The following is a 12121-nucleotide window of genomic DNA, read 5'->3' on the forward strand; positions in this document are numbered from 1 at the left end:
GGGGCTGTCACAGCTGCCTTTTTCCAGGGTTCAGCAAGAGCGGAGTGGCTTTCAACTGTGAATCCCCGCCGCACAATTTCAGATGTGACAAAGTTTTCAAGCGTCAACAAAAAGCAAAGCTATTTTCGGGGCAAGTTTATCGCTTTGCCGTTATTGAAAATGAAATAGCAGAGAGAGTTTTTGGCTCGGTCCTACAACCCTTTCTACACTCTCGGCGCACACGTTCGAGGAAAGTAATCTGCATATGCTTACATACATACGTATACATGTATATGTACGTACGGAACAAAACATACAGTTTATTAAACTCTCTCCACACACAGACACACACGTGCACATATATAGTGGGGCAAACATCGAGAGCAGTGGTATATTGAGAGGAGAGACAGACAAGATGACGGTAGCTAAAAATGGGCAACAAGCAAACAAACAAAACTTTTACATACTCTTTAGACGCCAAAGGGTTACCATGCGTTGAGAATCATCTTGAAGGTCCCCCCTTCAATACAATGACATTTCAGACTCAAAGGTGCAGAGATGCTAGCAGAAAAAGGCAAATGAAATGGAAAACTGTATAATCAAAGGAGTGCAAAATTAATTACATGAAAAGTGTGAAAGGGAAAAAACCGAAAATGAATGATATAGAGTCACCCCCCATGGACCCGAACGTCCCTGAAAGGGAAACAAAGAAAAACGTCAAAGATATAGCCCACACACAATAGAGTGCAATAGGAAGAAGAATAAGCAACAAGTACACTGTGAACAATATCCTGTCCTAAAAAACACCACAAGAAAGGTCCAAAATATTTAGTAGGTAAACCTTTTTTTTGTCAAAATATGGAAATCGGGACATCTGTAAATTCTCTATTCATGGAGTATACCATATGTCTTTATTTTGTATGCTATTTTCTCTAAATTGTCATGAAAGTTATTGCTTTTATTCCTTAAAGCATTTTTTTACGCCACTTAATTTTTATTTTTTTTTCTTAAACAAGACTAATCGAATCAAAATAATAAAAATAGAATAAGAACGGATCCCTTATGTGGACTCGTATATACAAAATATATGAGAGCATCTCCTTATTCTATAAATTCCTTATCTTGTTTGTTTTCTGCATACTTTTTTACTCCCTTTTTGATCCGCTGCGCTCAAAGGAAAAGTGGGTAAAGCACACAAAACAAACAATAAGCAAACAAACAAGCAAAAATGTCACACATTCATCATACGTTATATTGTGAAAGTGGATGTGGATGTGAACAGACCACACCAGACCTACTCCCAGCCAGCCGGCAAGGTTTTGGACCTGGGTCGGAGTCTGGAACAGTTTCAGGTCCTGGTACAGGCAGTGGTAGACCAAGAGAAGTATCAGGGACAGGGGCAGACAATCTCGCGTTGCCCATGGCCAGCCGCATATTGTTGTGCCCACATGGACACAGAAGCAGAGTTGAGCTTCAGCTTTGGGTCAAAGTTGGCCTCTGCCCTTGCCACCGACGAAAGGGGGTGGCCGGATGGCGGCAGAGAGCGGTACGCCCACCCAGCGCAGAGGTGCGGTTGCAAAACTATGGAAAAAGTGCAAAAAGGTCAGTAAATTAATGTGCAAAACGGTCACTGGATAAACGTTGAATGTGTCATCCTTTAGATGTGTACGTCTCCTGTGTGGGTGTGTATGTATATGTGTGTGTATATGTATATGTTGGTAGCCGTATTTAAAAAGTATGTGTATGTGTGGGTGCGTTAAAGCAAAGCCGCCCCATGACCCACCAGGTCCACAGAAGGCTGGACACCCAGAGGAAAATTTTGCTTTGAGTTGCGGCCTCCGACACGCCCTAAAGCCACTCACACAGCAAAACAAACAAACCATACACAAGCACACATATGCATACACACAGTAAATATATACATATGTACATACATTCTGTTATGTTATCGAAATCTATCGTTTCTGAATGACTTCGCTACTCCTAAAAATTGTTCGATTCGTTTCTTTAAGAAAAGAAACTGTGTTTGCTAATTATCCTGTGCGTTTTTAAACGATCGTGTTTTTGTTGTTTGTGTATTTATTTTTTTAATTTAAAAATATTGTGTGCATTCTTAGCTTCTCCGCTCATTTTTACTGGCAGTTTCTATATGTCTTGTGCTCTGCACTCTCTCTGAGCCGCTCTCTGGTTTTATCTACCTTCTAATTATCTTTATGACTCAATCGACTTGACTATTGATGCTGATCATGGGTAATGGTCGGTAATATACACCTATAGGGGTTAGTTTAAAAACGCACAATCATAGAGAATGCCCATATCTACCAGGTTTTCGAATCTTGGTGAGATCGGATCATTATTACAACCAAAAGGAACAACTAAATTTGCAGTGGATACGCAACGCCCGACGACACGTTCTGACTGTCGCACGTCGTTCAATGTTGTAAATGTAGAGCTGCGGTCGCAGCAGCAACTCACAACGTTCCCCTTTGTTATACCCGACACTCAAAATTAGTACAGGGGTGTATTAGGTTTTTGGTGAAAATGGATGTGTGTAACGTCCAGAAGGAAACCTTATTTTCCCTGAAAGCTCCTGGTTATGGCAGCATAAACAGGATTTTAAATGCTGCCAAAAGGGTTTGCAAAGAAGGCTCCAATGGGAGAAATAAATAAATCCTGCTAGGACGGAAATCAGAGATAGATTTGCATTTATTTTTCAATTTGAGGCTCTCTGAGATAATACAAAATTCGTTGGTATTGTGAGTCGCTCATTCCCCATCGCTCCTTCTGTTAAATTAGATGTTACATTTTCCACTAATAAATCAATATTTAAATAATTCAAACTAATTGCGTCTACCCCAATGAATGGCTAAGAAGTTGTGGCTGTTGGGGTGGTGAGACGAGGGGGTTGTTTACCCGAATGATAATCGATTACCAGCTCACTTTTGGGGGTTGTTCAAATAATGGAGGAGATAAGCCTGATTGCAGTCTCTTGTGAGGAAGGGGCATGATTATTATCATGATGTGCCGTTTTCATCTATAGGCTAAGGAGACCACAACAAGCTACAGGAAAATACAGTATACTCCTAGGTTGTAAATGTGGAATAAACTAATTGCTTTTCTTAGTTTAGTTTTCAGTTTTTTAGTTTTACCTTGCTTAGTTTTCTGACAAATGAGAATATGTTGGATATTGGGAATGTTTTTTTCTTTTTTTGATTGCTTTTGAATCTGCAATGACCAGATACTTCAATAGTACCAGCAGGGCTCGATGTTTTGTTTTAGTTGTCAAGGGCTTGCAAGATGTGATATACATTAGAAATATCGATGTTATATCGATGTTGTGTGTACATGTGTATATAAAGAAAATAATAATGAAGATATAATAAAAAGGAAAAATATGTCAATTATAAACTATAATGGTTATAAAGTAGTTATGTATATGCTTTTGGTTTTAGATAGAAATAAAGTGTGATGTATGAAACAGGTTATAGTATAGTGAATAGTATGTAGAGTATCAAAGACGAATATGTGGGCCATTGGGGTAATAGAAGTTATCCTTGAAAAGGATTCTGCCTTGTGGTACTACAGAAGTAACCTTGACTGGTAAAGAGATGGAGTTTTTGAAGAGGACCCTTTGGGACCTGGAATAAAGGTAGCTAGTAGTCCACCTCAGGAGGTCGGGCGGAGACCCTCAACGGTCAAGCTTATGTGCTAGAAAGGAGTGGTTTACAGAGTCGAATGCTTTGCTGAAGTCGGTGTAAATAACATCCGTCTGTAAGTTTACTTTTAAGCCTTTAATGATGAAAGAGTTAAACTCTAAAAAAAAATTCGTGGTGGTTGATCGGATCCATGCTGAGCTGAAAATATAAGTGATTTGATTAGGAATAGCGGATAACTTAGATATACCTCTATAATTGTTCGCGTCCGACAAACGATACCTTCCAAATCGTAGGGAAGAAAGAAGAATCAATGGACAGGGTGAATAGTTTAAGCAAGGGTCCACACAGAGCCTCGGCGTAGGAACTGAGTATACAGCCAGATACCCCGTCTGGACCCGGGGAAAGCACGGGCTAACTAGTCGAAGGTCATGAAGTAGAGAGCGTTAATTTAACAAAGGGCTGGGCACGGTTGCTAAGAATATCTTTCCTGAGAATGGGTTTGGAAAATTTTGGCAAAGATATCGGCAATTGCCTGCTGTGAAAAACATATCCTGCATCCAGATAGGTAGTTCTTATAGCATTGAGCATTAAGACTGAACAATTTGACCGAACTATTACATAGCGAAAGAAAGAAGAAGGAGAAACTACTTTTTTACATTTTTTACAGAGTCTTGATTATAAGTTCTTCAGACTGTATAATTCTTTGGTGAGCCAAGGGGGTTTTACAGACCTAATCGGACAAGAAAGCGGAACACAAGAATCAAAAAATTTATCAAGTACAGTGTCAACGAGGGGGAACACGTTCGAACGTTCGAGCGTTGTGAGTCGCTGTTAAGACCGCGCCTCTACATTTATACCCGATACTCAGTCAGTATGGCTCTCCTCCGACAGAGGGCGCACACATTCACGACGAAGAGTGTGTAAGAGAAAGACAGGAATCCCTTGGACGGCGTTGTGTAGCCAGTGCAAACTGATTTGGTTCTTCTGGCTACAATAAGAATCCTATCTTATCCATACTCGGAAGTCTGGTAGATTTGATCATTCTCTACTATTCTGATTTTTGTTTTCTCGTATCTATAAAATTGTGGATGTCAAAGATTTTCGTCCTTTGCGGGGGAAATATCACACCAAACTAAATTCCAAATATCAAACCAAATTTAGTTGCTCTAGCTCTTATAGCCTCTAGTCGACATCGGGACGGACTGTCAGGCATAGCTCAATCGGCTCCTCTATTGATGCTCATCAAGAATATATATGTAGACTTAAGGGGGTCGGAAACGCTTCTTTCTTGGCGTTACACCCATCCACTTTTTTCACAAATCTAATATGTTTACACCTATACTCATTTTGAGTATCGGACAAAAAAAGATATTTCAGATAAAGAATTCAAGACTACATATCCAGCCAAGCTGGAGGTGTTTGTTACGGATGGGTGAACATTCTCTCCACGGATGCCTCCATTGACTGTGTCAGTACAGGTATAGGTATCGTAGAGTACCCCAGTAACAACAGTTACAAATTCAATACAAGAAAACTGTTATTCTCTGTAATATTGAAAGGCTTTACAGGCTCTTAAAAGTAATGAATCAAATTCGTCCTTAACAGACTGAATCCACTGAAACATAGACAAATCCTTTATCAGCCAATTTATTATGATCGGGATACCAAGTCATTCCTGTTCCTGTGTGTAAAACTGATTAACCTGACTCGGCTAGCTTCATTGCTAGCTCGTATATTCTACCTTCTTCGGATATCTGAATTTACGGAAAATTGACTAGAAAATTTGGTATCCACACTTTAGTATCGTACCGTAATAGGTGTTTTTTAAAATTTCACCCCACCCCCACAAAGAACGGAAATCTATGGCATCCACAATTTTAAAGATACCAGAAAATACACGCAAAATCATGGAGAATGACCATATCGACTAGATCGCCGATTCTGACAGACCACCATTCTTTGACAGAGAAGAAATTTACTATGCAGTCTGTGTGTTACGTGGGAATATTATCATGAGCCATTAACATTTGCAGGGTTTGGAAATTGAATGATTTATAGATACATACATATATGTAGATTACGACAATTGCAACAGCTTTCCCTAGTTTTTTCTGATATGCCATGGTATTGATAGCTAGATAAAGAGTTTTAGCCAATACAGAGATGAGAGAGAAAGGGTGATAGTTTGTATATGTACATGCTGAGATCCTTATCCCTCTTTGGAATCAGAATTATTTTTTAAGGCTAAACTACGCTGGGCTACTTGGTGCCCTTACCATGTCGTATGTGATTCTATCCATTCCTCCCGCCGTGCTCCTGCCTCTGTTGAGAATAGTTGACTCAAAAGCAGCGGAGCTGAAAGAAAGTGGTCTAACAGACAAAATGTTGAACTTTCGCCAAAGCAGGAACTGTACTTTCAAGAAACTCAAGCTAAGCCAAAGAGCATTCTGGAGTCGCTTAAAGACTTGATGTTTCTCAAGAAAAGCCAGGCTTTCGATGAGTTTGGAAATTTACCCTTTGCATTAGTGCACACTCACTAAAGCACGTGTTTGTTGCTTTTTTTAGTAATGTTTTGATTACATTTTTAAAAGTTTCTGTCCTCATTGAAGGCTTAAAGTAAGGTAATTTTTTGTTTTGGCGATAAGAACATCATGATCTGAGTTTTAACGTGTAATGAGAAAAACCTTCAGAGAAAATTGCTAAGCTATATCTGCCAGAGTTTAGGGTAAATTCTATATCGCTTTTACACTATTTAAAGGATGTGAACTATCCTGTAGGAATTTTCATTTGATGCTTTGGCTTCCATGAGAATAACGGGAGTTATTAGTTCATGAATTTCTTGAATTACACTGCTATTGACAAGAGTGTCCTGGTTTTCCTTGTTGGTATATGGTTCATTGGTATATGACTCTAGCGAGTAGTGCGTTTTTTTCACAATGCCTACTGCGCGCTTGACAATTCTGCTGCTACAGGAATGCTTTTTTAAAGCATGGTAGGATTGTTTTACCTTTTTTTGGTTCCCCTGATGATTTCTTATGTTAATTTGAGGAAACTCTATGTTATAGTCAAGATCACGATTGTAGTTTTGTTGAAAAAAAATTGCTTAAGGCTTCCTTTCTGGCTGTTTTTTAATTATTATAACTTTGCTTATATTGACTTCTCTAGCCCAAACATTGTACTCGTTTCTTTAAAAAGCATTGTGCTCATCACACTGACAAAAGATACATTTGTTAACAGTGCCATTTTCATATCAAGTGCAACTGCCACATTTTTTACATGTTTCGGATTTACAGCGCGTAGAGGTGTGTCCCAAAGAACCATATTTGTAACACTGCCTAACCGCAGGAAAATTAGTAGTTGCTGCATGGACCTTTAGCAAACATATGTCATACATTTGAACAGAGGATAGGGTTTCGGTACCTTCAATGGCACATTTCACAGTTTTAGATGGTTCAAGATCTGATTCCTTCTTTTCAGTTTTATTTTTTTTTAATTTTGTTAATTTTAATTGTCGAGGAAATGTTGTCAAGAAGGTTTGCCTTTAAAAGGTTATTGAAATACAGTATGTATAGAGTGGCCGCAAGAGGGTTGATAACCATCCAGATTTAAATGTTCGATTTTGTCATATAGATAAAGATCACTTTTAAAGTTCTTGTTTTCAAAAATTGTTCTGCGATTTGTTGACAGCAGCACACTAGCTTCTCCTTTGAACGAGAGCTCGTTAAGATTTATTTCATTGGTGTTGGAATGTGGAGACAAACTGACTGACTCAAACTCCATTTTGTAAAATAATTCAGCATTAATTTCATATTGTGATTTAATCAAATTTTAAAATTTGAAAATCAACTAGATGCAAATAATATGTTGTCAAAACAAATAAAATGTTTTCTGAAAAGATTTTTGGTATTTTAATATCCATACTATATCTCAGGTATTCACACAGGTAAACATTTTTTCTATGAAATACTATTGTCCTCAAAGTAAACATATTAATATTGTATCAAAATCATACGAGCCGTTTAGGAGCGGGTTTTCCCCACAGAACGAACTAACAGTGCTACATATACATAGGTGATATTATACAGTTGGCAAAAGCTCCTCTTCAATTCCGCCAGAGGGCGCTCACCATCAATTCCCCCACAGCTATAAAGCCGTTAAAGCTTTTACTCAAAATTCAGCCTATTTCAAATCGTCTAGGTGATAACATGGGAACTTTTGGACCGCATGCCCCATATTTATTTCAGCTCCTAAATCGATTTATGGAGCAAGCCATAAGTGCTAAGTATTCCGTATCTACCAGTTTTTTAGTGAATTGATTTTACTATACAGTTTTTCTTCGTTTTTAAAAAACGAAAAAAGTTCAAGAACTTACACATAGTATGTACATATGTATGTATGTATGTTCGTCGATTCAGTTGTCGATGTTATGTGTTTCCAAAGCTGATTTATCCCCTATTTAAGTGCCTCGCTGATTGAATTTAGTTGATGCAATGGGTTTCGATCTTTACAAAAAAATACTTGAATTTTGTATGTGTAACAGTTCTTAACGGTAAAATGGCAATTGGGAAGGAACGTAACGGAATTTAACGGCACAATGCGACATTTGATGGTTTGGTCAAACGGCTGCACCTTACCCGTTTATCCATCGATTTTAGCAAAAGATTCTTTAAACGACTATGCCTATACAACAAAAATACAAGAGCACAAGTAATGAATTTATTTTCCCGATTGTCAAAGTCTAAATTTCGGAAAAAGAAACACACAAAATTCTGTATTTTGAATTTGAAAGCTTAATATTTTCCAAATGATTAACCTACAAAGTGTTCTGGTTAGATTTATAACTGCATTTATCAGCTTTTGAGAATTGCAATACAACCAGACAGCCAGATACTTGAGTTATGTGAAAAACGGATCACTATCCCTGACAAAAATGGCAAAAAAAGATTTTTTAAATAAACTCAAACTAAAACGAGGGGGAACGTTGTGAGTTGCTGCTGCGACCGCAACTCTACATATATACCCGATACTAAGTCAGTATGGCTCCCCTCGGGCAGACGACGCTGACATTGAATGACAAGGAGAGCATAAGAGAGAGACAGAAAAACAGTTAGAACGTGTCGTCGGGCGCTGCGTAGCGAGCGAAAATTGATTTGTAAATTTTTGGCTACAATAATTATCCGATTTTCTGATAAAAATCTGGTACATATAGTATACAATCATTCTGTATAATTGTGTGTTTTTAATAGTGATATCTAACAGAAGTGTGGATACCAAATTTGGTTTCTCAAGCTTTAATAGTCTTTGAGATCTGTGGATGGTTTCGTCCTTTTCCGGGGGCGGAAGGGGGTTGGGCGAAATTTTGAAATATACGTGTTGTAGTGAGATATAACAGGATTAACGATTCTGCGTTTTCTGTTTTCTCGTATCTTTGAAATTGTGGATGCCACAAATGTTCGCCCTTTGTGTGGGTGGAAGTGGGCGGGGCAAAATTTGAAATACACTTGTAACAGTGACATATCGGAGAAGTCTGGATGCAAAATGTCGTTGCTCTAGATCTTATAGTCTCTGAGCACTAGGCACTCATAGGGACGGACAGACAGACATGGCTCAATCTACTCGGCTATTGATGCTGATCAAGAATATATATACTTTATGGGGTCGGAAACGCTTCCTTCTGGACGTTACACACATCCACTTTCACCACAAATCTAATATTCCCTTATACTCATTTTGAGTATCGGGTATAATTATGAAACAAATTTGAAGCCCCAAATCTATCAATCAATTGAGTTCGGTTCACAGCGGGAAAAAGTTAAATTTTGATACATAATGTTATTAGACGTGTAACATGTTGTTTTCAACAGCGTCTAAAGCGCAATCGCAAGCAGCGTCTTCGACAAAAAACAATTTAGTGCATATACTGTGCCTATTGTGGAAATTATGGAAAATACTGGAAGGGAAGCTTTTCATCTCAGAGCAGCTTACCACAGCCATTGAACGGACTGTGCAAAGCTTGGTGATTGCATAAATTGTAACTTTCAGAACTTAACAAGCAGGAAAAATCAACGATAAGCTCGAGGCATAAGCCTGTAGAGGTGAAAGCTTTAACAAGAATTATTAAAGCCTTGACCTATTTTCAAGTCAACATTTTTTTTTATGCCCCAAAAGACTACTACTGGTAGATAAGATAAAAAGATTGTATACAAGATTTCAAGCAGCTACATATGTCTAAGAATCACCGCCGTACAGAGTAGTAGATTATGGAGAAGAAAGTGTGAGCTGGTAATGGAGGAGAGCTTCTGCCACCCACCTGGTGCAGAACCCCTTATCGGCGGCCCCGTGGGTGGGAGGTACGATAGCAAAAATGCAGCTAAGCGGTGATAAGTCCGGCGACAGCGGAAAAATGCAGAAAAATCAGCACGTGGTAGATAGCCTCGAGAGCTATAAAGCCATTCACGCCTCAGAGAAAGTGCAGAGTCAATTCGAGATGCAGACACGTCAGAAGCCAGAAGGCATCCAGCGAATGATGATGGCCTTGGGCATTCTGCTCCTGGCCCTGAGCCCCGAGGCTGTTGCAGCGAGCAAGTCTTTTTCGCTTGGGAACTGGCGTTTCAATGATCCCCACTACTCCAGTGACCAGTACGCCAAGATATTGTCGGAGTCCGGCATTGGCCACGATCAGGACCACACGGAAAAAGGTGCTGGTAAAGGTGGTGTGGGTCCCCTGCAGATCCAGTACGTTGACTACCAACCACACTGCGCGTCTGGCGGCGTGCCCGTCTGCGCCACAAATGGAACGGATCACTTCTACTTCGAGAACGACTGCCGCTTGGAGGCGCACAACATGAAGATGTTGTTTCAGTATGGCACAGAACTTGAGCCCACGGAGCTTGAGCGCTGCCTGCCCACTTGTCGGACCATGAAGTGCACGAAGATCCACCGGCCCATCTGTGCCGTGGTCGAGATCGGAGGGGAAGGAAGCGGCGCTCAGACTCCCACTACATTCCCCAACGAGTGCGAGTTGCGGCGGCACGAGTGCCAGAGAAAACAAGGTGGGTGAGAATGGGGTCAGAACCCAGGGCATATAAGGACTAATTTTTCTCCCATCTGCTATTCATAGTAATGCGTATACTGCACGCCGGACCGTGCCCTCCGCCCCCAACCAAGGGCAGGCGCAAGAAGTTGCGCCGCAACAAGGGAAAGCGGCCAGCATCCGCAGCAGGAAGCACAGGTCGTCCCAAGGTTTATGTGATGCTAGCGCAGTCCCAGCCATCGCCAAGGACAGGCACGACGACTACGACGCCTACGACAACAATGTCGACGATGACGCCAATCACCAGCAGCACGGCTCCACTGCGGTTCCGTCAGGTGATGAACTCCGGCAATCCGATGGTATCCGTATCGCGGGCCATGGACGCCTACAGTGTCTATAATATAGATGATGTGGGCCACGACTATGGCGAAATCACCGACTCTACGCTCTCGCTTTTTGTGCCCGGCGTGGGCCGTGTGACTGATGCATATCCCACTACCTCAACGACGACCATAACACCAAAGGCAGCAACGTTGACGCCCACCCCAATCATCAGCACCAAGGCTTCCCCAACCGTCGGAACCAAGAGCACCAGCAGCACCACCTCCACAGAAATGCCAGGAATCACCACCGAAAGCTCGAAGCACAGAAGACCAGAAGCAACGTCAGAAGCTTCCGATAACCTGAGTTATTACTCAACCACCAATTCATCTTCAACGGATAGAACAGAGCCAATTTGAGAGAGATAAAGAACCTGATGAACTTTACAATTAATATTTATGGGTCCAGAAGAAAATATTTAAGATATTTAACGGTTGGTTAAAGTCAAATCAAAGTCTCGATTTAAGCATTTGGCATCGTAAGCGAAAAAAGCTGGACAACCTGCTGGAGATTGGTTGGGAAAGGCTGTAAGTACACCAGCAAATTGTGAGCAATCAAGACCAAACACACTTCGAAGCGTCAAAGCGTAACGTTATGTTGTACATAACATACATATGTATATGTATATTTTATTTATTTTTATTTTATTAAAGCCAATCAAATTTATTCAAACAATTTATTAATTTATGAATTCAGACCAAAAAATTGTTATGTTCATGGTCATCAGCTGTTTTTTTAGTGGGTGGTGGATGTGTTCATTGAGAATCGGCTAGTGCCAATAATCAATTTTTTCGAAAATTCTCATCGCTCTAAAAATACGCACTCTGTGTGCAAAAGGTATGAAAAGCGTGAAAAGAGCTATTAGGGAAGTATATTTAGACCCTATACACAAAATGAGTATAGGGGTATATTATTTTACCCGATACTCAAAATAAGGATAGGCGTATATTAGATTTGTGGTGAAAGTGGATGTGTGTATCGTCCAGAAGGAATCGTTACCGACCCCATAAAGTCTTTATATTTTTGAGCAGCATCAATAGCCGACTCGATTGAGGCATGTCTGTCTGTCCGT

At 40.2% G+C, this 12121-nt stretch overlaps 1 protein-coding gene across 1 annotated transcript; it reads left to right on the forward strand.

The window, feature by feature from the left end:
• The first annotated feature begins 9979 nt into the window (after positions 1–9979).
• Positions 9980–11628, forward strand: LOC4814240 (uncharacterized). The gene is made up of 2 exons (XM_001354399.4): positions 9980–10687; positions 10756–11628. The coding sequence occupies exons 1-2, from the start codon at positions 10000–10002 to the stop codon at positions 11406–11408; spliced, it is 1341 nt and encodes a 446-aa protein (XP_001354435.3). The 5' UTR covers positions 9980–9999; the 3' UTR covers positions 11409–11628.
• Positions 11629–12121: the final 493 nt, after the last annotated feature.

This window comes from Drosophila pseudoobscura, chromosome X, assembly GCF_009870125.1.
Source record: "Drosophila pseudoobscura strain MV-25-SWS-2005 chromosome X, UCI_Dpse_MV25, whole genome shotgun sequence".
Lineage (NCBI taxonomy): Eukaryota > Metazoa > Arthropoda > Insecta > Diptera > Drosophilidae > Drosophila > Drosophila pseudoobscura.